This window comes from Embiotoca jacksoni, unplaced genomic scaffold, assembly GCF_022577435.1.
Source record: "Embiotoca jacksoni isolate LCO1_2020_lvr unplaced genomic scaffold, fEmbJac1.0.p SCAF_2, whole genome shotgun sequence".
Taxonomy (NCBI): domain Eukaryota; kingdom Metazoa; phylum Chordata; class Actinopteri; family Embiotocidae; genus Embiotoca; species Embiotoca jacksoni.
The window spans coordinates 21,793,082-21,819,031 of NW_027185340.1; the positions used below are offsets into that span (position 1 = coordinate 21,793,082).

The window sequence follows — 25,950 nt, forward strand, 5'->3', positions numbered from 1 at the left end:
GTTATCTGAACTCAGTTATGGCAAATGTATCAAACCACCTCTGAGTCACTTGAGTCAACGGGACGAAAGTGATTTTTCGGAGCTCAAGTAAAGAGCAGAGATGTAGAGATGGAACAAAGGAGTGTTTGATCAGTTGTCGCTCTTCTCTCTCAGAGTCCAGACGGAACAGCTGTACGGACCGACAGCTGCCGCCCCCCCCCCCCCCCCCCCCCACCAGCCCCGTAATTACTCTGGAGTCATTGTGGCTTTGCACCCCCATTTACTACTGTCAGCCTATTAAGACAAAGACCTCCAGGATCCCGACGAGGATCATGTTATACACTCGGGAGAAAGACTCTCCGGAGGAATATTATCAACCACATCCATCAGTCCTGATCCTGGTATCTGCCTGGAGTCTGTGGAGCTCCACACCTCTCAGCAGGACTCACTGCTTTAGGAGTAGTTTAAAGGACACAAACAAAAATCATCTTTTATATATTAGCTGTGATGTGCAAATACGAGGTGCCTCCAAACAGTTCAGACACGGCTCCCATTGCATACATTGTGCAGCACAGTGCTGCACAATGTAGAGGAAGCAATAACACAGTATGTACGTATTTAAAGTTTCATCGCTCGAGTGCTTTTGTGAGCACGAGTAAGGGTGCATTTGAGATTTAACCATGGACTCCAGCAGAGTGTGCACGTCAAGTTTTGTGTCAAACCTGGGTGACGCAGAACCTTGAAATAATTCAGAAGATCTGCAGCACTGAAGCAATGAGTCAGGCGAAGTTTGTTGAGGGACATTCACACTTCAGGAGGGGCAAAAGGTCATCAGGTCAAGAGTGAAACAAAGTGGCTTTTCTTTGACATTGACGGGGTTGGTCAGTGTGAATTCATCCCCCAGGGTCAGACCGTAAACACTGAGGGTTTACTGTGATGTTCTGAGGCGTCTGAACTGTGATGTTACGAGTTTCTGTTCCTTAACAACACAATCATCGTCGCCCCCCCCCCCCCCCCGGATCTGACTCCCTGGGACTTCTTTCTGTTCCCCAAAAACAATAATTGGTCTGCGCTCTTTGCTCCAGTTTCAGGTCCATTGTGACATGACAAATGTTTTTTTGAATCTTCATGAAAATTAGTTGAGCAAATAATGCCAGCTGTCGCTCCTTATTGTATGCAGAGGTTACCTCGGCCCAGTACTGCTGCTTGGTGTCAGAGTCCATGTGTGCGAAGCCTCCCAGGACCAGAGCTTTCATCAGGGATCTCTGCACGGAGCTGGACAGCAGGTGGAGAGGCGGACTGCGGCTGGCAAACTGCTTCGCCAGGTTCCACCAGCTCTCACACTGCACCACGATGTTTGCCCTGAGAGGACGGGGAGGCAGAGAGGCTGTTAGAGAGTCCCATGATGTCATGTGACCCGCATCAGCCTGCAAAAACATCGGTACTTACACATGTTTAAAACAAAAAGGATTCAGACATCCACATTTTGACCACTTAATAATAATAAGGCTTTGTGTTGCTTTTGTAAACACCCCATTCCATGTTTTCATGGAAGCTCTGGGCAATAACCAGTATGTTTTAAGAACAAATCCATGATGTGACCAAAGACCAGGACCTCTTAGTTCATAAAACAGCTGACGCTTTGGAGACGGAAGGACTTCAGGCATCAGTGACAACATGAGTAGAAACCAGATCAACAAAACAAGCCCGGTGAATCTAATATAATTATATTTGAGAAACCATAAAAAATGCTTTTGGTTGTCGTAAAGCCTGACTGATACTGGATTTCTGATCCTGATATTAGGGAGTACAAAAAACTGGATAGAGATATATAGGTCAATATTCTTTGTATATACATTGTATATACACACATTGTTGCAGTGTGGTTATCAGACACTTTTGACACTTGACAAAAATATGTATTAAAAGGCAGGATATTCTAGTTTATTGTGCAGACTGACATCAGTGCACTGAAAGAGTAAACTTCACCGGGAGATTAATCAATATAAATAACTTTAGAAAAACACAGAGAACAATTTCTAATTTACCATAAGCACCTTTTTCTGCAATATGTTCTGTAAAATCCCATTTACACAGATACCGATATACTGTGTATATTGGGCCACTTTCGGCTGATTAAATCAGCATAACAATATATTAATCAGGCTCCAGGTTGCAGTTTGGGAAAAGTAGGATCAAGGTTTTTTTTTTTTAAGATTGGCAATTTTCCTAAAGCTTCTTCTAATATCTTCTGACCCAAATGTGTTCAGTTTAGAAATATAACAGACCAAGAAAACCAGAAAATATTCACAAGAGCAGCTGTGACCTGAGAAAATGAATCAAAACATTTCATCAATCATAAAGGAGGTGCCAGTTAATTGCTTGTTAATTGGCTGATCAATCACTGGACTGTGTTGCAGCCCTCCACCGCTGCCTCACCTCTCCCTCTTCTCCACCAGCGTCACCAGCAGCTCCACGGTGTCGTTGGCCAGCTCGGCCTCCGAGCTCCACACCGACAGGTTGTTGATCACCTTCTCCAGGAGATATCCCACAATCCACTGGGCTCCCTCTGTGTCGGCACCGAACGCTGTGCTCAGGGGGATGCTGATCTGTGGAGCGGCAGAGGCAAACATGAGGCGGATGGAGGACAAATATCTGATTTATGGATATTATGAGAGAAAAAGAAGTGGCAACACACAGCAGGATGTGTAATGTGGTGACTGCTGACCGTTGCATGCGGTTCCATCGAGGTACGGCAGCTCTGGAGAACATAAGAGGGGTAGAAAGCCTCGTACCTGCTCGTAGAGCTTCTCGTCCACCAGCAGATACGTCTTGGCCCATCGTCTGAGGAACCACATGATGTCTTTTCCCATCTGCGGGCTCAGCAGCTCTGTCAGGCTCGCTCTGGTCGCCCTGGACTCGACCTCCGACGTCCTCAACACCGCCGACAGCAGCCTGCGACAGAAGAACAGGAAAAACAAGAGGAGCTGGATTTAGAACTGGAAGAAACAAAGGACAAAAGGAGATGATTGATGGGACAAAACAGGTAGAAACACATTTCATTCAAGATAGGAAGCTCAAGTTATTGTGTCTATAATGTACAGTAGAGAGTATAGAGCTCAACTGATGCTAGTTTTTTGACGCCGATATCAATTATCAAAAATTCTTTAATTGACATACCAGCTGATATTCTTTATATATATGCTATATATAAACACAACGTCTTTTTTTGCAATGATTCCTTAAATGTCGTGAGAAAGAAATGTGATGTGGGCACGATATTTTACAGTTTATTGTCTACACTGACATTAGTGTACTTGAACAGTAAAGCTCTCTGGGAATTTAATAACTATACTTATAATTTATAACGAGAGAAAATCAGAAATGGACCAATCACTAATTTAGCCCAAGCGTCTTTCTCTAAATTATGTACAACTGTATGTGAAAGGTGAATATCAGCCAATAAAACAGGCTGGCCGATCCATTGAAACTGATAGTGAGACAAACTTTACTGGTAACTGTAACTGCCTCTTTTTATGCATCAGTAGTAAAAAGGCCCAAAAAAAGCCAACTATATCGATACATCTGTGACGGGCCACTATTGGCTGATGAATTCGGCGAGCCGATGTATTGTTCGGGGTCTGTAGTGTATGCAAGCTTCATTATCTCCCCTTTTCTGTCAGAAATAAGCTGCAGACTCCCACCAGTGTCCGTTTTTAGAGGCAGGTTTTTAGGAGGCGAATTAAATGCACCACAGTGCATCATCCAAAACAAAGTCCACTGTTTAAATATGCATCCACGCATATCTCTTACCACTTTTTACACACAATATAAAGCAAAACACAGATTTAATCACTCCACTGTGATGACCACACTCTTGTCCACTGCTGAAAAAGAACACCAGATTGGTTCATTATGTTACCATACCAACAATAATCAAATCTGAGTCGATAGCCATCATCCTGCTGCTTGTGTGTGACAGAGGGACGGTCACACACACACACACACACACACACACACACACACACACACACACACACACACACACACACACACACACACACAGTATATAAAAGGACAGAGAGACAGCGGGCTTGCGGCAGCTTACATCTCCGCCCCCCTCCGTGCATAGTTTCACATTGTTTGCAGAAAACAAAACCACGTTGACATTTGCGGGGCCGGGGTCGTCCGCCTGCTATTAGAAACCCGACGCCATCGGCCCCTCGTCTCTGCAATCCTCAGCCATTGCTGTCATCCCTTTAACACGCACGCGCACGCACGCACGCACGCACGCGCACACACACACACACACACATACACATACAAACACACCTCTACATAATGAACAATCTAGAAAACGCAGAGGCACAATGACCTTCAACAGACAATATCTCTGGCTGCTGTGACTGCCTATTGTCGTCACTGTGATTATCCCCCCACACACACAAACACACAACCATCCAGTGTGACAGCCAAAAGCTCCAAGCAACACAAGGTTTCTCACATGTCAGGCCGCACGACTAATTGTTAAAAAATAAATCCCGTCTGACAACAGCCGCTGGAGATGCACTGCGCACGCTCGAGTCCATTCAATTATCATTTGGTGTATTTTTACTGCCATCAGTTTGTACTAATGTTCAACAAGCGCACGGAGAAACCCAGAGTTCACAAGAGCCACTTGTCATCCCAAAGCAGCAGCACGATCCCAGTGAAACGCAGCAACAACAAACAGGTGTTTAAATAAAACGCCACAACCAGAAATAGATATTTCTGCTTTTATAGAAAACATCAGAAGTGTCAGACCCTCCGATGCTTTTTATTGATCAACAACTCGTTCGACTGCCCTGCAGACACATTATCATGATTCTGAGCTGTGGTTCAACACAAAATCTGGCATTTCTTTTACATGCACTTGATCATGACAGACACTTAAGATTATTTTGATTTTTTTTTTTTACAGACAATTCTCGTTTTCTTAAATAACTATTTATTCTAGAAAGTGTCAGAAAATAATGAAAAATGTCATTTTCTAAATTGAATACACATTTCATTGTGGCTGTCTCATTTTAATCAACAAAAAATGAATCTACCACATTTAGCTAATTTTATCAAATAAAAAGAAACCCATGTGATGATTTACTGTTTTTTCTGTTCATCATAATTCATAATTTGGTTGGGGACTGTTAATCAATATAAACCATTTAAACACTCCGTTTCAAGCTATAAAAAAATAATGATGGGTGTTTTTTTCACTATTTTCTAACATTTTAAACACAAAAGAAATCGAATCACAGAAAAATGATCAACACATTGAATGAAAATGAAAATAATTACTTTTTGAAGTCCGATCTGGAAATATTTGACTTCACAAGTTCATAAAGAGTGAACAACTTTTAGTTTGTTCTCCGTGAGACGAGGTTCAGGAGTCTGAGTGACTCGCCTCTGTGTCTCATCCTCACAGTTTACATGTAAGTGAGGCCTTGTAATAGCCGTGACACTTTTATTAAGCTGCGTTTTATTATATGTGTGCATGTGTGTGCATGTTTAAGAGAGTTTGTTATACAGAGCTAAGTGCATTGCAGGCTGGGCTGAAGACACATTAAAACCACAACCACAATAAGTGTGAGTGTGTTTTACTGGCTGCAGTGTGAGTACGGAGAAATTCACCCATCTTTAGATTTACGGGACAATAACTGTGACAACACTTGGAAGTCGGACAGTAAGGAAATCTATTCTGGGGAGCTTTATGGAGGCCTGGCTGGTTAAGTGAGACAAACTGTCACGACAAAGGACTGCTGGAGACAAACAAGTGCCATCTCTTTACATCACAGGAATACTTACAGCTGTAGTTTGGCGAGTTCCTGACTTGTTGATATTACAAAGTGTCAAAAAGAAATTTCTTTCAAACGGATGCTTTGCTTAACTGTCCTCCTGTTACATAAATCCAAAGCAGAGACCTTCACAGTTCACCAAGAGCATTGTGTTGTTGACGGAGAAGCAGCTACTGTATGCAGCATGTGAGGCTCGGACTCTTTCACCTTCTCAACGCATACTTTCTTAATTTGTTTGGAGGCTCGAGCTGTCGACCATCCAGTTCTCGGTGCCCGATGCCAGTGAGAGTCATATATATATATATAAATATATCAGTCCTGCAGTCTCCATCCACACAAAGACCTCAAACTCCACACAGAGGAGGCAAACTGCTAAAAAGATCATAGCCCTTAATACCAGCAATATAATCTAACAGCCAGAGAAGAAGCAAAGTGTTGAAACAAATATCTGCAAAAATACAAAGTGCAAAACTTCAAAGTTCCTCCACCCATACAATTAAGGGTCAAGCTCACACATTGGGTTGTTTAATGGAAAAAAAGGTGAAATAATAAAAGCTTAAACTTTTAAACTTCACAGACGAGAAGTTTTTAAAAGATACTAAATATTAAGGTCCGACCGATATTTAACTTTTATAATTATCGGTATTTTTTTAAGCATCACACAATATCACACAACCTGTATATTTTAACTGCCACAGAAAAGCACATTTTACAATCAAGTATCAAACGCTCTGCTGGTGCTTCAATAAAATGATTCTTTTTGTTTCTACAATAAATACCACAAAGTGCAATGTTCCTTCATAATAAGATTACATGGTGGCGGCATTCATTTATTTAAAGTCACTTTAATTAAGTTTTGCATTAGGGTTTGTTATTCACAATTTGCCACAAAGACTTTCATTTTTACTGCAAATATATCTCGCTTCCAAATACCAGTTTACCGGTGTCATTGATCAGTCACCTTCTACTAAATATGTACACAGAATTTGGTTTTGATGACCTAAAATGTTTTACAAGTAAATTTAAATGCCTTTGATTATCTGAAGTGACCTGGTCAGACCCTCTCTGTGGGCTTTAAGATCCATCCTGTGAAAGCAGCACTTGAACTGGTGATTTAATAACTGATTTAAGTTCCCTTAGGTGCTCAGAAAAACATTGACATTTTTAAAGCTACAACTGCCCGACAAGTGGGCGACTCTGTCTGCCAAAGGCGACCCGACTGAAAGCTCTGAGACGGCTGCTGAGTGGAACTTGTGATTGGGTTAATTGTCCAGACAGCATTTTACAGCACATCTTTGAGAAGTAGTGAATTACAGGACTCTTAAATGCACATCCTTATTTTACAGTAAGCCTGTCAAGGCCACGTCACCTCAGCCCAGCAATATGATATGAACACCACAGTGACAGTACCTGATGACGGAGTCTGTGCGATGGCAGCCCGGTATGGAGGACGCCTTCTCTCCCGGTGATCCGAGGATCTGCAGCGTCGTGTTGATATCCACTTCTGTTGAGTGCTTGATGGAGAACTCCATCACCTCTGAGGGGATCAGTGGGGTTTCACCCTGAGGATCGTCTGCTAATAGATACCCTGCAGAGAGCCAAACAAATAGATAAATATATATAGCGTATATATATATATATATATATAAATATATTGTAGCAGTTTTTCAGTAGAGCTAAAGATAGTCATGAGAAAAATAATCTGCAACAATTTTCATAAAAACTTGTCATTTTCATTGTCAAATTTTCTGTTTTTTATTTTCTCCTTTTGGGATATTTCCTGCTTTTCTTTTTCTCTGATCGCAGTAACTTTGATATCTTGTAAATTTTAGACTGTTGGTAAGTCAAACAAAAAAATAAAAATGTGATGGAAATCCATCATAATTTTTTATACCATAGACTAAACAATAAATAAACAAAAATAAATAATTTAAGCCTATCTCCATCCATCCATCCATTATCTATACCCGCTTTATCCTGAACAGGGTCACGGGGTGCTGGAGCCTATCCCAGCTCACTTAGGGCGAAGAAAGGTTTCACCCTGGACAGATCGCCAGTCCATCATAGGGCCACATAGAGACAGACGAAAACAAAGACCATTCATGCTCTCATTCACACCTAAGGGACATTTGTAAAACCACCAATTAACTTGAGGTGCATGTCTTTAGATGGTGGGAGGAAGCTGGAGTACCTGGAGAGAACCCACGCAGACACAGGGAGAACATGCAAACTCCACACAGAAAGGCCTGGATTCAAACCCAGAACCTTTTTGCTGTGAGGTGACCATGCTAACCACTGCACCTTAAGCCCATCTCCTGGCATTGATGCAAGTCCAAAAAACTCAGTTCTGTTCATCAAAAATAAAATAAGAAAAATGCCAGAATACCTTTAAGTGTGTTAAATGTAACTCGGCACCTTTGCCTCCATTCAGGATGTGTGGATCTATGAAAATGAAAATAGTCCACACCTCTATCTCCACCCACCCCTCCACCACTCGCCTGCAGCTCCAGCTAGATGACATAAACAGCTCCACCCTGATTGGTTCCTTTGGTTTGTGATGTGTGAAACTCCGCCTGTCTGTTTTTAAAGATTGTCCCAGGAGAACTGCTCAGCCATGGCATCCGCTGCTTATTTCACTCAATGTCTTCGAGCAAATACAAAACATTATATGGATGTTAATAAGGTTAAAATCTTGATTTTACCTTGAGGGGGTCTTTATGATTAATGAACAATAAACATATTGAGTTGAAAACTTGAAAAAAATCTAAAGCACTCAAGAGGGTGATTGATTAAAAAGCCTTTAATCAGTCATGGCTATTCAATCACAGTAAAAACTCAAGCCAACGTGTTTCAGCCTCCACGGCCTTCATCAGGCCGGGTTCCTACCTGTATGTTTTCAACTCAAACGGTTTGATCCCCAAACTGAAGAGCACCAGAGGGACAACAATTCACATACCAGAGTAGCACTTGATGGAGCACTCGTATCAGCTTTCTATCATTATAAAACCTTGTCACGGTCAGGTGCAACTCAACCGCTGAACACTTCTCAGTGGCAGCGGGCTTTTTTTAAATTTTTTTTTTTTTTTTTTTTTTATAAATGTGCCAGTTTTAGTGTTTAAGTGTACTCCAACACAGAACATTTAATAACCAAGTTAATAAAATACAGATTTTGGCCTTAGAGGCGTCTTATTTTAGAGAAGTGGTCCAACCAGCCTATATGGGAAGTTAACGATGAGGAATCTACCATAAGGCTGTGCACGCCTTTAATGAAGCCGAGTGAGAGTCAAACCCGCAGGACTGGGTGGAGTTCACGTCCTCCGTCTTGTTCACAAATAAAGTCATTAAATTGGAGTGTACTGCTCTGGAAAAGTCTTTTGTGAGCACAATAAAGAACAGAACATCACACAGCTTCTCGTGAACTGTCTTTTGTTTTTAAAACTCGTGAAGTCTTCATGGAAACTGAATCTACAAACACTGGTTACACAATTCTCCGCAGAAGTTTGAGTACTGATTCAGGGTAACATTTTTTATTAGATATAAAAATGATTGCAGGTTCAAACAGCAGGAAAAAAAAAAGCACAATATCACTGCAGGCTCTGTTTGTGCCTGAGCCCTGGTTCTCACTGGGTCCTTTAAAAAAACAAAAAAAAACAAAGACACAAAGTTTTCTACTGACCTGAGACCAGGATGATCCAGTGGATGTCCTCATAGAGGTCGTCCAGGACTTTGCGGTCCACTGATCCGAGGTCGGACGAAGCCATGAGGTGCTGCTGGGTCCTCTGGAGTTGGCCGTGCAGTCGTGTCACCCGGTCCTCCAGCAGGCTGCACGAGGAGGTTGAACACAAATGAAAAATGGGAAACACAACAGCACCCTGTGGTATAATCACACTGCTGTAAATCCTAAATAATGTTAATACAGATGAAACAAACTGAGATGAAACTAATTAGCTGCAGTTACCGACTACATGCACTTTTATTGCACTGAATAAATAGTTACACTTATAGCCAATGGTTTAACAAATGTTATCATCTAAATAAAGAAGTGTGACTTCATGTGCTGTCAGTGTGTTTACGTTGTGAGCAGGGGGATGCAGTGGTCCGCAGCCACACGTCCCAACATGCCAATGCTGGACAGCTGGTCTGAGAACAGCTCCCTGTCGTCCTCCTGCAGCTCATTGATCTCCTCCTCATCGTGAGACGAGATGCCGTTCACCGACTGAGGAGAGCGCGGGTCAGGGTTTACAAAGAGAGAAGGAGTGTGAAAGAAAAGTGAGATGTCAGAGGGAAGAGGACAGACAGGAATTTCTAATGTTCAGTGTTTCGCATGTACACTGAGGAAAAAAGCGGAGTCTCACCAGGTTGCGGGTGCCGTCAGGAGCAGCCAGGTGACACTGGATGTAGGAGTTGAAGACCTGCATCGCTGGCTGCACGAAGCAGCCGCGGGGGAAATGCTCCTCGTCCTGGACGAGCGTCAGCCACGACTCCAGCAGCTTGTCGTAGGCCTCCATGTAAACCATGTCGTCCTTATCCAGCTGAGGCAGGGAACAGAAAATGATGAATAAATTATGTCAACAATTTGCATTATTTTATCATTCTGAGAGTAATTAGTAAAAAAAAGTGTTTTTATCATCAACATAAACATTGTTAAATGGAAAAGACAAACCTTGAACTTGGACATTTTTTTTGTATTCATGTAAAAATATATTCATTTAATATTTTTTTGCATTTTTGCTTGAAAATATCTAAAGTGATGAATCAATTAGTTCTCTGTCTGCTGACTAAGCAATGAAGCAACTAATCATTGCATCTCTAGCTTGCAATAACCATCTCCAACATCTGTGATCAATTCAGCCGACTCATCAACACCAGTAGCTCGGCTGGTGGTTTCCAATCTTGAACAAATCGAGACTCAACTATTTAAATACATAATCAAATATGACTTTTTTTTTTCTTTTTTTTTTTCCTTTTTTAACCAGAGAGTTCTTGCACTTCATAAAGCGTTGTACTCGTGTGCCAGAACAAAAACAGTAACTGCAAAAAAAAAGTTATGGTCTGCAGATATTTGAATCTTTAAAAAAAAAAAAAAAGTGACTCTGGATGGACTTTTTACAACCTGTTAACTGTTGCTATGGTGACCAAAGGTGCCAAGTTGATATTGCATCCATTTAATGGGTCACAAGCCTAAAAGAACCACTCATTAATTTCAACCCACTAATTTCATTTGGAAGACAAACCTGGTTAGTTGCTGCAATGTTAACAATGAAGTATTTCAAGCAACCAACACCTCAGAACAGAAACTTGACTTCAAATTCTTCTGGGATTGTTTGTGGCTGAATGTACCACACAGTGTGACAGAGAGGAGGGATCTGACTTGAGAGGCAGGTGAAGGTGTGTTCGTACTCACCACCTCCTCCAGGGCGGCGCTGCGTCCAAACGAGCAGGTGAGCAGCGTGAGGCAGTTGATGAAGGATGTGAAGAGGTCGCTGGGCAGCGCCGTTAAAGTGCTCCGCGGGAACATGGTGATCAGATTGGAGATGATATTGGAGATGCCCACCGCCTCCGAGTCCTCGATCTCAATCCTGAGAACGAAGATAATAAAATGTGATCTTTAGACAGGACTGCTAAAACATAAATGACCAGAGCTCCACATACTTTATGTAAGAGACATAAGAGAAATCAGGATATAGTATGGACTGCAGTTTGGTAATAAAACAGTGAAAATGCCAGTCAGATTACACTCGGCAGAAAAATCCTCTCCTCCTCCTCTTGACAGAAACAGTTAACAAACTTCAAACTGCCTTTTTTTTCACTTTGAGTTCAAACCCATGCTTTGGCCTGAGGAAGGGCAGTTCCCACTCTCCATGCTGACGCTGAACTGGGGTCACTTTCCCGCTGCTGACTGAGGTTTGGAAACAGGCATGAAAATTGATCCTTAAACAAAACTTGTGGGCAACTTGACCCCTGAGCAGTTTTCTGCAGCTGCATCTGAAGATATTTGTATGGTGTTTCTGCCTAAAAGTGCAGCACAAAAAGTACAAGATAGAAGAAAAAACGGCTGGAATTCAGGTTTCTAGTTTCAAAGAGACTTTAATAATAAATCGGAGTGTGAAGTGACAAAATCATATTTTGGTTAGATGTTGAATTTAAAAAAATATATATATTAATGTGGATTGTAATCTGGATTCAACAACATCCAGACAGTACCGCTAATGTAAAGACAAAGTATAAAAAGAGGTAGAAATGCCACCATATTTATATATAAAAAAAAAAAAAAAAAAAAAAAAAAAAAAAAAAAATTCAGGCTCATAGCTGACATTTAATCAGGTGTGAAAAAATGTCACATTTCAACAGGTGACATTTCCTTTTTAAACATGCAATGAGTGATCAAGATTCAAACTTAAGGCTGCCCATCTATCTAACTAAAAATCTTAACTTTCACTCAGCCTTTATAGAATCTTATTCTGAAATATTTATCTGTATTAAACCAACAGGACTGTTTTATTCGACATGACAAAAACTGTGAACAGACGGAGGGGCAGAAAACAAAGCAACAAATGTCCAAACTGAATGTGTGAGAGCGACAGACAGGAAACATGGTGGGGGAAAAAAAACAGATGAGCAACAAAAATGACAACTAACCAGGATGGAGAGGCTTGGATATTCCCCAGAAAATGTGTATAAAACTTTGATTCAAAACACACTTTCAAAGCAGTGTGGCTCTAATCAGCTAAACGATTACTACTAAATACACTATCACTTAATGAAGCTATCAAGGCCACAAAAACTGCTTGAAAATGTCTCTTGTCAACACACAAATATCTAAAAAATGTAGGTTCATCATCACTTGACACGCTGTTAACAACATTAGAGGCAATCTAACTGATGAAAAGACTGTTTATAAATGATCCTGATGTGAGTTCTCATGTATTCTTTGATTCTGCCCCCTTGTTTGAACTTAGTACTTACATTTTAAAGTTAACTCAGATATAGTATGACGACCATTTTTCCAACTCAAACTTCAAACATATTCTCGACATACAAGAGATTCTCATTATGTAGCAGCAGACACGTGAGCTTTTCCGATATATTTGTGATCAACTGATGCCATCAACCTGCTGAAATACCACACTGGCTCTAAATGAGTGCATGCCTCTTTTATACTATGATACAGGCCACATTCCTGCTCACCTACTAAAATAAAGGTCTAAATAAGCCATGACAGAAATCTTCTACAAAAAATAAACACCACCTCCGATGGTTTCAGTCTATTTCTACCTTTTTTGGTTTTGTCTTTGTGTTTGAACAGCCCTCCTTGGTCAGAGCTGTCAGGGGCGAGCATTGTGTGAGGCCTAGCTAACCCCTATCAGATGGAGTTAAATTGCGAGCAGAACTGTTCAATCGCTGCAGATCGGCCATCCCGCTCCGCATGGTTTTCCGATGAGGCAACTGGAAAAAAGCTCCAAGAATAGGTGATTACAGACGGAGCAGGAGAGGAGGGAAGAGAGGGGGAGAAAGTGAGAGAGAGGGCCTGCGAGAGAAGAAAAATAAAAGATAGAGACCCCCTTTCCCACTTAGTCATGTGGTCCGACAGCGAGCTGGTGTGCACTTTGTGTGTCTGTAATTTATACATGATGTGTGTGGCCCCTTAATTCAAATCAGAACCACTGACTGGAAACACCCGCAAATGAAGAGAAAATACTTCAGCTGGTCTCTTTCTCACATTAACACACAAATCCTGTAAACACCATCATTCTCTTAGAATCCTTTTTTCTGTATCACTTTTATTTTATTTTAATACTTTACATTTTTAGAAGGAGTGTGTCTGAAGCATAAAGTTTTTGAGCTGTTTAAATGAGGATTTAAGTTTTAGACTTTTACAGTACAAGAATTGTGGCCTTTTTTGTTAAACCTGCATCAACTTTTTTTGGCCAGTTGGGAGAAACGGCAACAAGTTGTCACCACAACACTGACAGATAAACAGTTGCTTATTTACACATCCTGAAGTTACAGACAAGCATTATCAGTCATTTGGAGCTGTGTTTCTGGCCACCTGGTCAATGTAAATCAAATATTTTGACTCTTTTAGCTCTGTTTTGGGTCTCTACCAATTTCAGTGGAAGTTATCAGGTGCTGTGGCAACTAAATACTGTAGTCGCCAACTGTGTTTGTCTGGTGATTAGTACTGGCAGAGAGGGTACAGTTTTTGGAGGTTGTTTTTAAGAAAATAACTTCCTGGTGCAATTTAAAGTGACATTACAAGAGCTGTGAGAATGAACGAAACAGTAAAGTTGCAGGTGAGACTCCTAAACAACAAGCTGAAACTCACTACAGCTCTGTGAAGCATCACATGATGAATTCAATTCATTACTCAGTGACCTTTTTCACATGATTTTCACATTTGATTTTCACAACGTTACAAAAATATTAATACAGATAAGAAAACATGTTCATCCTTCCCAGACTAAGGTATTTATATTTAAGTTTTTTTGAACGTAATCACATCCTGATCAAAAATCAAATCAAATATACACAATAAATGTAGGGCATGCAGTAAACATGCCCTAGCATTTCTAAGGAGGACGGCTGTTGCAGTCATTTTTTTTTTTTTTGAGAGAGAGCATGATGGCAAAATAGGTCAAAAGTAGACAATGAGGCCAATTTCTTTCAGGCTTTATACCTGAACAATAAAATCATAAACTGTGTTCTGGGAGCAATTGGAAGCCAGTGGGGAGATAAAAAATAGGACTAATGTGTCCTCTTCTCTCAGTGATTATTAAAAGCATTCCAGCTGCTTTCCAAACTCTACTGGACTTTGTGCTACTTGAAATAATGTAATTAAAATGTCAAAATACAGGTCTGAAACAATTTTCTGAAGGTCGAAGAGATTCTGAAGGTCAGTGCCGGTAAGAGATCATTCCTTCACTAGTTTTTCCAAGTCAGAAATATTTCTGAAAGAGGGCTTAGTTTTGGTTTGCATGAAGTCCGTTTTGAATCGGTGTCCACTGTAAAACTGAGGGGGTCTTATCTTCTCTTAACTGGAAAAAATGACTGACGGACAGGGAGGTAGAGTCAAGTATCATCAGCCTAAAAACATATATTGTAGTTTTGGTAGTTGTACACGAGTTTTATCCCAGGTCCACTTAATATTGTCCCCCAGAATGTTCTGCATTTAAGATAAGAAGAGGCGCCGGCTTCATCACTAACTTTGTTAACCTTGGAACACTAGACTGTCTCCGTCTATAGCTGTAACACAGCGTGCCTTTTGGCAACACAGTTTAATTGGACACCTCATGACCCAAAGAGAACTAGACGAGACAGAGAGACTGGACTGATGAGACAGGGAGACCCAAAGATGAATAAACATTCCTTCACAATGGACTTTGGACTGATATTATGTTGACAGTAAAAAAAAAAAAAAAAAAAAAAAAAAAAGTCTAATTAGCAATCATCATAACTCTCTTTTAGAAGAAAAGACCTGAGGAACGAGGCTTGATTGAAAATATTGTTTTTTTTTTTTAATTCGTGCAGTTCTCAGAGTTCTGAATAAAAAGAGACTGATTGGAACAGATGGGAGGTCAAAATCCAAGGTTGAACCAGCCTGGGTGTTTGTGAACAGAGTGAGGACACGTTAGAAACTGAACTGACTGCAGCTACGATTTGGTAAAGAGGAGCTCAACATTTCTGAGAAACAAAGCACAATCAAACAGTGTTGTAGGTCAAGTTAGAGATAAAACAGGAGCAGAGGCTGAACTTTAAGAAAATCTGCACTAAAATTTGACTGTTGCAAAGGATTGGAGAGGAATCACAAAGATGCACACAGCAAGTCCTGCAACATTAAATGGCCACCCAATACCCATGTTTCTTTTCTCTCAGTAGTGTCTTAGGTTGATATCTATCAAGTATAAAGTCAGGTTCTACTGTCGAGACTAGGACGGGAACAATTAATTGATCAACAGAAAATGATTCTGATAATAAATCATTATAGCACGTTTCCTCACAGAAACTCCGACTATTCTCTGCTTACATCTTCTCCACTGAGTGGGTTTGCTGCCTCTGTTTGATATCATAACAAGCTGAATTTCTCTGACTGGTCAAACAAATCGAGACATTTAAAAACGTCACCTCAGAAGATTTGCCGATAGGAATTTTTCTCAAATATCCGATCAAACAATTAAATTGACCATTATTATCTGTGACTCTACAAGACACACTATTTATTATACAAGAGTGGAAAACACAGGAACACTTGGACATCACTTCTGAGAAAGGGATGACAGTTTCCCTTTTTTTATTTCAGCCGATTTACAACGGCTGTCTCTTTCAGGTTAAAATACAGCTTCTCTCTTAACCTTCAGGTAAGTGCCACCTCTCCCTGCTGCTAAAAACAGAGCGGTAATCTCTTTCAACGCCTCTTCCTCAAACCCAGCACACATTTACTGGCTGCAACAGAAGCAGGAACAATCAACAGCCTCCGAACAACCAGTGCAAGATGTGATTCCCACTCTAAGTCAAATGTCATATTACCTGAATTTCACTGACTAAAAAGATGAAATTCTACGACCTACAATGAACAGAAAAACAAGCTGCTGTCATTTCTGTTAAAAACGGGCTGCCACATGCCCGTCTGTTTGTGCCGATAGTAAGAGAAAAGATATACGTGTCTAAATACTGGTTGCAAAGGAAAAGATTTATCGAACAATTACAGTAATTAGTTCACAACCTAAATCAAAGAATTTTCTGTCAAAGACCACTAATGCTACCAAACATACACACTGACTACAGTTATAGATGTATAGCTACATATATGGAAAATATTACATTTTGATAAATGGCAACTCAAATTTAAACATGCAAACTAAATTCCCTGATATTATTATAAAATAATAAAATTCCCTGACTTTCCCTGTCTGGAAAAGAGTTTTTATAAATTCCCTGATGTTCCCTGAAATATGCTGACCCGTGGGAACCCTGATTTCATGGCCTGCGCTAAAAAGCAGGCGATGCAGGAATCACAGGAGGAGCCTCTGGGGTTCAGCTTCTACACACCTGCCGGCAACAATTCAAATTGATGCCAGTGAAACAATGTCAGCCATGAAGACATTATAATCTGGGTGAATATACAGTGGTGTGAAAACGTGTTTGCTCCCTTCCTGATTTCCAATTTTTTTGCATGTCTGTCACTTAAATGTTTCAGATCATCAAACACATTTAAATATTAGTCAAAGATAACACAAGTAAACACAAAATGCAGTTTTTAAATGAAGGTTTTTATTATTAAGGGAGAAAAAAAAATCCAAACCCACATGGCCCTGTGTGAAAAAGTGTTTGCCCCCTCCTGTTAAAACATAACTTAACTGTGGTTCATCACACCTGAGTTCAATTTCTCTAGCCACACCCAGGCCTGACTACTACCACACCTGTTCTCAATCAAGAAATCACTTAAATAGGACCTGCCTGACAAAGTGAAGTCGACCAAAAGATCCTCAAAAGCTAGACATCATGCTGAGATCCAAAGAAATTCAGGAACAAATGAGAAAGAAAGTAATTGAGATCTATCAGTCTGGAAAAGGTTCTAAAGCCATTTCTAAAGCTTTGGGACTCCAGAGAACCACAGTGAGAACCATTATCCACAAATGGAGAAAACATGGAACAGTGGTGAACCTTCCCAGGAGCGGCCGGCCGACCAAAATTACCCCAAGAGAGCAGCGACGACTCATCCGAGAGGTCACAAAAGACCCCACAACAACATCCAAAGAACTGCAGGCCTCACTTGCCTCAGTTCAGGTCAGTGTTCATGACTCCACCAGAAGAAAGAGACTCGGCAGAAATGGCTGCATGGCAGAGTTCAAAGACCAAAACCACCGCTGAGCAAAAAGAACATTAAGGCTCGTCTCATTTTTACCAGAAAACATCTTGATGATCCCCAAGACTTTTGGGAAAATACTCTGTGGACTGACGAGACCAAAGTTGAACTTTTTGGAAGATGTATGTTCCATTACATCTGGCGTAAAAGTAACACCGCATTTCAGAACAAGAACATCATACCAACAGTAAAATATGGTGGTGGTAGTGTGATGGCATGGGGCTGTTTTGCTGCTTCAGGACCTGGAAGACTTGCTGTGATAAATGGAACCATGAATTCTACTTTCTACCAAAACATCCTGAAGGAGAACGTCCGGCCGTCTGTTCGTGACCTCAAGCTGAAGCGAACTTGGGTTCTGCAGCAGGACAATGATCCAAAACACACCAGCAAGTCCACCTCTGAATGGTTGAAGAAAAACAAAATGAAGACTTTGGAGTGGCCTAGTCAAAGTCCTGACCTGAATCCTATTGAGATGCTGTGGCATGACCTTAAAAAGGCGGTTGGTGCTGGAAAACCCTCCAATGTGTCTGAATTACTACAACAACTCTGTAAAGATGAGTGGGCCAACATTCCTCCACAGCTGGAAAAGGCTCATTGCAAGTTATCGCAAACGCTTGATTGCAGTTGTTGCTGCTGAGGGTGGCCCAACCAGTTATTAGGTTTAGGGGGCAAACACTTTTTCACAAAGGGCCATGTGGGTTTGGATTTTTTTTTTTCTCCCTTAATAATAAAACCCTTTGTTTAAAAACTGCATTTTGTGTTTACTTGTGTTATCTTTGACTAATATTTAAATTTGTTTGATGATCTGAAACATTTAAGTGTGACAAACATGCAAAAAAATAAGAAATCAGGAAGGGGGCAAACACTTTTTCACACCACTGTACAATACAATGCAGCCTACGTGGTGCTACAGGGGCCCTCCAGGCAAAAATATAACCTGCAAGTTAGTATCGTAATGATTCCTTGCTGTGAGATTGTCAGATTATTTCTGCTGGACAGAAAAAGTGCTGCATTACTTCAGATCAGAAGCTCTGATTACAGCCATGACGCAAAGGCAATTATACCTCTGCAGGATGTGAAGGAGAACAGCCGCAGTGAAAAGGCTGAGAAGGTAGTGAAGGAGTTGAGCTTTAGGGATGAAATGCGAACGGTAAAGTGTAGGTTATTTCCTTTTCTCAGAAAACTCAGAATCAAACTGCTTCCTAAAGTTTTTTTGTTTTTTTTTAGCAATATAAAGATTTTATTCTCGTAGAAACCAACTGGCATTTGAGTGCATCTGTTGTTTTATGAGTAATGAAGACACAGTAAGGCTGGAACAATGGAATAGGCCAAAAATTCCCCGGCCAAGTTCACAACGTCACCTTAAAAACCACAATCATCAATCACAGCATCAAACCGTTGACAGATGCTGAGCACAGAGCTCTGAACAGAAGCTCTGACACCACTTCACTCACACTTGGTTTAATTTGATGTTTCTTCCACCCCCCCCCCCTTTTTTTTTTTTTTAACTCAGATTTTCTTCTTTTTTAAAAAAAAATGTGTGCTGAGCAGAAATCTTTCTATTTTGTGTGTAATTATTTTAGGGGACTTACTGCCTTTCGTATGTTTCATGTCTGGGTGTTTTGCTGTTGTCTTTTATTGTGAAGCACTTTGTTACGTCTGATCATCAATTTTTTTTTCCTTCTTTATTTCAAATATGTTACATTTTGTTGTTATATTTTGTTTTAATATGTTCTTATTTTTAACTTGTAAAGCACCTAGTCAACGATTTGTTTTTAAATGAGCTCTATTCATACTGTGCAGTATGGATTCAGTGTATATCAATAATATAGTAATATCGTTTTGTGGAATACATCGATAAAGAAAGTGTTAATGGATAAAAGAAACGTAATCACACGGATGAAAAATTATTTTGAAAGAATCCTGTGTTGCCATAAAGGAGCTCATTTCATTTCATGCTGAAAGTTGTAATACACATTGGAAAATCTATGACAGCAAATACACCTCAGTCACTCTTCCCTACACTGAAATAACATTATGCTGATGATGCCTGCTTGTAAGTGATAAGCAGACCTCCAGGAGGTTTAAATTAGACCAAATTATGTCACACCAGTTATGCCAATAGGAATTAGGCTGAGCTTCCAGCTGGAAGTGGGAAACAGTCCACATCAGTTTTATTACAGGCTCACAGGCCCTGTATTAGATTAGAGAACGACTGAAGGATGGATGCATAAAAACACACCCATACCCAGTATTTACCAGTGTTTTGGGTGGTTGCTAGTGTTGTTTTTTTGTCCTCTCTGGTTGAAAACAGCGTCTCTGTCAGACGAGCGAAGGCATAATTTGATTGGCTTTAGAGAAAGCCGGGAAACATAACTTACAAACTCGATTTGTTACCGAACTGGAAGCCAGTTTCCTAAAGAGAGTGCAGATGCCATTAAAAAAAAGAGACTCAACAAGCAATTACTTCCTGTAAATAAAGCCGAGATGGTCCAGCATGAGTCACACTCCTGCTGACGTTGGCCTCTGTCACTTGTTGAGTCTCTGAATTTAAGAAACATGAAATCCTTGCGATACTGGAGGCAGATAAATGGCTACTGAGACGGCGGCCAAGGAAAAGAGACATTACTGCTCTTTAAAAAAAAAAAAAAAAAAAAAAAAATACAGTCCAAGTTATGGAACTGAAATAAACAACTGAGGTTAGACTAAATGTGCTAAATGCAGGGTTGCAACCTCTATTACACATTTAATTTCTGAGCAGCACTACAGTCATTTTTTTGGACTAATCTGCTTCAACAATTTCACTTTCTCTTGATTGTTGTAAGTAAAATGATGACAATCCGTAAAGAAAAATGACGTTTAGCTCAAATGCACGCCTCAATAAGAAAGCAAGAGTCTCAGATATTTTGTACATTTGCCTTCATCTGATGATTATGCCAAAAGTGTTTTTAAATTTCTCAAAATATCCCTGCACAATAAAAATCCTTCAGCAAAGAGAAACTAATTTGGTGCAGCTCGTGCTGGGCGTGTAATAGCTTCCTGCATCCACAGGGGAGCTGCTTTCAATCAGCAGGCTTAAATTAATCTCACCAGGTTGTTTCTAAAAAAGAAAGAAAAAAAAAAAAAAAGCCTTCCAAGACAAGGTAGTAAAAAAATGACTTTATGTCACACAAGACATGTGACATTATCAAAGGAAACCAAGAAACAGATCAATGTAACTGATTACTACAGTTAAATGACTGCTAACATAAACCAGAAGAAATGTAGTGCTGTTTAAAGAAAGAATTGTTCCCTACTTGTCCCTACAGGGAGATTTTGGTTCACTACTTTATTGGCTTTTGCAATTGTAGATTCTGTCATGCTGGGAGAGGCTCTCTTCACAGGCAACATGGACAATGGAAGTGATAACAGCAACCAAACACCGTTTCAAATTACACACACAGGAGGAAGGTTTTTAACCAGACTGAAAGTATAAAAAAAGTCTTCCAATTGACGTTGCTTGATCAACATCACCCGAGTTACACACGTTCTTGTGACTGTTGCCGTGTGTGTATTTGTGATGACACCATGCACCTCAAATCGAGCAGAAAACAAACATTAAAGTTTAGTTTAAAGGGGAACAGAAAGAAGTCACAGAGAGCCAAATCTGCAGAGTACCAAGAGACAAGTGTGATGTTTAAGTGGGAAAACACACACTGGTCACGGGTGCGTTGTCATTGGAGAACCAAAGTGCCATCGTGCCACAGTTCAGGTCGTTTGCACTGAATGTTTTCTCTCAAAACGTCACAGCAGAACTCAGAGTCCACAGTCTGATACTCGGAGGGATGAATACACACAAAAGCTAGCGAATGTAAAAGAAAGGAAACACCTGGTTGTTTGCCTGTTCTGATGCACCTTGTTCGGTCCTGGTCAACAACCAACTGCCCCTTCAAATCTCTCCAGGCTCAGTGCTTCATTTCCGAAGGCTTTCTGAAGCATTTTAAGGGTTTCCATTGCTGATTTCCACAGTTTGACACAAAAGTTGATGCAAATGCCCACAAAGAAATCACAGAAAAACATGTAAATTAGGCCATTATGTTGATCAAACGCTCTAACTTGGTTATAGCGCCCATGTGCTCCATGATTGTCACGGTGCAACAGGAGCAGTCTCATTTTTTGATCCACCCTCCTATTGCCAAACTTGACTGAAACTCAGCCAGAGTCAAAATGAAAAAACATCTAGAATCTAAAAAGGGGACCGACTGCTTTTATTCCAGCTTAACTACCAGAAGACAAGCACATAAACTGGTACAAGAAGTGTGTTCACAGTGAAGGACTTTAAGCAGGATTCTTCCAACACCATGTTACACTCACCCGTTGATCATGCTGAGCAGGCCCTCCACCAGGTGGGCCAGGTAGGAGATCTGGGCGCTCTCGTCAGGGAAGACGGGCCCGTGCATGGAGGCCAGCTGGGCCAGACACTGAAGGGAGTCCTGGGCCATGTCCGAGTCTTCCCGGATCTTCCTGTGTACCTGCAAGACAGGAGAACATTTCTTTATCAGTCTGTTTTCAGGGTATTAAAGAGGAATCCTTCCATGTGAAAGACAGAAACTCTCGTCAATAAATCAGTGAACACTTTGGGTATGTGAATGTTACTGCCATGGACTCACTGCACTGCAAAGAGAACAACACTAAAATGAGTGGAAACACTACCGCTCACTGTGACTTTTAACAATTAACTGAAAAAGCACAGTTCCTGTCAGGTGATTGTTTGATGATGACTGGTGACTAGTTTCCTATTTCTCTTTGCAATACAGAAGGAAGGCGATATAGAGGAAGTCATGAGGAGTCAGTGTCTTGAATACTCGACATGACTGATAGACATCTGGCTGACATACTCGCCGGGCAAGATTTCGATAACGGACAACAGTACAAGCTCTAAACTCCCGTATCAGCTGAAAGACAGAGAATCTGTCACAGCATTACAGGACAACAAGTAAAACCATTACACGAGGTGACTTTTCTTAACTTGCCACATGGGACAGGTGAAAATTAGCCTTTTAGCTAACACGGTGACGATGTGCATTGTCCCCGAAAAAAGAGGAAACAAATAAATAAACATCTGGCCTGAAAGAAAAAGAAATGATGGCTTCACAGGAAGTCAGGATCACTTACAGAGCAGCAACCTATTCAGAAACACTTGAAGTCTCTTGACAATAAGATCTTTTACAATGGTTTAACCAATTAAACTGTGCTACTAGTAACATTTAAGAAAAAAATATAAATCCTTGTTGAATTAGTTGATGTCTGGGTCTTTTATTGTTTGTCATTGGACCGCAAATTTGTTACATGTTCTGTGTGCATTTTAGTCAAGTCAGACATATTTATGTAGCACATTTAAACACAACAGAGGCTGTCCAGAGAGCTGCACAGAATCAAACAGAATTAAACACACAAGAATACAGAAGCATAAATAAATAATAACTGAATGGGACTTAAAGTGGAAAAGCAAGTAAAAATGAATTGATTTTTAACTGGGATCTGAAGACCAGTAGACATGATGATCTGATCTGATCTGAAGAGGGAGGTTGTTCAAAGTTGCAACAGAGAGAGCGAGAGAGAGAGAGAGACAGAGAGAGAGAGCGAGAGAGAGAGAGAGAGGGAGAGAGAGAGAGAGAGCGAGAGCGAGAGAGAGAGAGAGAGGGAGAGAGAGAGCCCGGTCGCCTCTGTAGTCAGCTTAGATCTACGAACAACTAATAGCTGCAACAGGTCAGACAGACGGGCTGCTGCATTTAAACACTTATAATGCAAACAATACCATTTGAAAATCATCCCTTTAACCAGGATATTAATGTGTAACCCGTCCTGACAAACAAAGAGTTGCAATACTCAAACTAATAACACCATGAATGACCTTGTCAAGGTACTTAAAGGAGAGCAAGGGCTTCATCCGATCTAAAACTCACGAGAGAGCTGAAAGAAGCTGGTTTTGACAACAGATATAATGTGCAGCTTGAATTTAAAAGAGGAATCACAGATAACACCCAGGTTCTTTACATGGTTGTTTTTTTTTTTTGCAGTAGGGAGTCATAGAAACAAGAGAAGACAAAATCTAAATCAAGTGACACAGCTGGGCAACGAAATGTTTTACCTTCACCGATATTGAGAAAATTTAGCGAGAGCCAAGTTTTAACGTCGTCTCAACAGCTTTTGGTTTTATGTTTATCTATTTGAACTGAATGTTTACATTACTGAATGTGAATTTATGATTTTTATCTAAATGTTGAAAAACTGCATTTGTATAGGTGCTAAAACATAGTCTTGATTTTAATAAAGCAGTTTTATTGTCAGATTTTAAGGGCAAGTTGGAGCACAAGTCTGAACGTCCACATGCAGTCAGTTTGTGACAACATATGGACACGTAGCATCGGCGAATGAGATTTTTGTCAAACTGTCTTTGAACCAATCCAATTTTGGTTAATTCACAAGGTAGAGCTGTTCTCTTTTGTGAATTAACAAACAAATCTTGAAAGTTTGGCACACTGTGGTCATCTACTGTAGTCACCACCGGTAATATTGTCCTTATTTTAAATGACCAAACCTTATTTATCCCAAATTTCTTTGGCGTTCACAAAATTAATTAAGAAATCTTTTTACTGCACACACTCCTTCCTAACAGTCTATTAAAAAGAATGCATTTAAATATGATCAATTAACATGACTTGGGGCTCAGATAAGTGACAGAAAACTAATAAATAACCAATTAAAAAGCATTTATTAAAGTGTTTGCTGAGCTGTCTAGCTGCTGTAGCTGAGTAATGACGGTGTTTGCTAATGGTCTGATGTCATCAAACGATGACTATAACATTACCAAAAAGGACCTACAAGCCTCCTTCGGTTACAAAAGTTTCCGTCAGGTAGAAACAAATATTCCAAGAGTTTTGTAAATAACATTGAAAACTTTTAAAGACCTTCTTTCTGATTCCAGGCGATACGTTGAGACGGTTTGTTTTACGTCCCAGTAATCCAGGTTACATCCTCTACATTCAGTGTGAGAAGGTAATTTAATCTACAAATGATGATTTTGCACCGTTGCTCTGGTGATATTTTTAAACTTTTTGCCAGCGACGCTTAAAATGAACCTACACTGTAAAGAATACCAACTCGAAATAGAAAAGTCTCGGGGGTCAAGAATGAAAAGGTGAACCTGCCTCATCCTCCTGTCACCACTTTCAGAAACACATCAGCTGATACCCAGAAGAGTTAATACTCACTGGTGCAACACACCACCCAGCAAACTGAGGCGTCCTGAATTGGAGAACTGATTTGGATTTGTCTTCAGACAGCGTGACCCCCAGTCTCAAACGAACAAGACAGCTTCAATCAAACCCGGAGGAGAGATCCGACTCCGGATGGGAAAGAAACGCTCGAATTCAGTCTAATCTCAGTTGTGGGATCGGTGGGCTGGTCTGCGCTGAGCTGTCACACTCCGACAAAAGAAGAGGCATTGTTGGTTTCTACTGTGGACGCAGACAGACGTACAGCGAGGTAGCAGCAGTAACACTGCGAGTCATCACAGCCTCCCAGCAACATGTGTTTCCACTGACAGCACTATGCGCACGTCTGGAGCTCAGATGCCTTCCTGCCGTGAGCCGAGGCTCCTCTTCGCAGCCGGTCCGAGATCTTTTCCTCTTATTTCTTCTTCTCAAAAACTGTCATCCTCTTAAATCCACAGTGAGTTCTTCTTCACTGGCTCGGCACACTGAGCCAACGCATGGCCCCATCCCTGAAGCAATTAAACTTTCAACCTCCTTGTTGCTTCTTCCTTCTCCTCCTCTTCTCAAATACTCTCCCCTTCTCCCTGCTTCCCCTCCAAATTCTTCCTCGCTGCCTCTCCCCCTTCTCCTCCTCCCCTCTCTGCACTACTCTCTGCCAGGTTGGTCGGGAGCCGCGCTGCTGGGAAGAGATCTCAGATGCTAACGTAGTGTAGCCACGGCAGTCCTCTCTGCTGCTGCCTGCCCTCTTCCAGAGCGTGAAGTCATCCTCTGGAAGAGCTGAGCGAGAGGACGGGGGAGGAGGCGGCGAGAGGGGCAACTGGTGAGTGAGAGAGAGAGAGGAAGAGAGAGAGGGAGGGAGGGGTGGGAGAGGCAGCGCAAGGCCAAAAGACTGATCAGCGCGAGCTCTGAAAAAGCAGCTGCGCCGGCGAATGAGCCATGCGAGTAATGTCAGTCGCCTCGAGTCTGACTATAGTTGGAGATAAACGGCGAGTGTGTGTGTGAGTGTGTGTGTGTTAGTATG

The 25,950-nt window shown here is 40.9% G+C and overlaps 1 protein-coding gene across 1 annotated transcript in view; it reads right to left on the minus strand.

The window, feature by feature from the left end:
* Positions 1 to 25,950, minus strand: part of xpo4 (exportin 4) — a 61,222-nt gene that overhangs the window by 6,927 nt on the left and 28,345 nt on the right. The window contains exons 8-16 of the mRNA XM_069155052.1: positions 22,027 to 22,184; positions 11,215 to 11,389; positions 10,166 to 10,342; positions 9,884 to 10,026; positions 9,487 to 9,632; positions 7,221 to 7,398; positions 2,775 to 2,934; positions 2,419 to 2,588; positions 1,167 to 1,341 (exon numbers count right to left, since the gene is read on the minus strand). Coding sequence (XP_069011153.1) covers positions 1,167 to 1,341; positions 2,419 to 2,588; positions 2,775 to 2,934; positions 7,221 to 7,398; positions 9,487 to 9,632; positions 9,884 to 10,026; positions 10,166 to 10,342; positions 11,215 to 11,389; positions 22,027 to 22,184 — 1,482 coding nt within the window. The remainder of the gene's footprint in view (positions 1 to 1,166; positions 1,342 to 2,418; positions 2,589 to 2,774; positions 2,935 to 7,220; positions 7,399 to 9,486; positions 9,633 to 9,883; positions 10,027 to 10,165; positions 10,343 to 11,214; positions 11,390 to 22,026; positions 22,185 to 25,950) is intronic.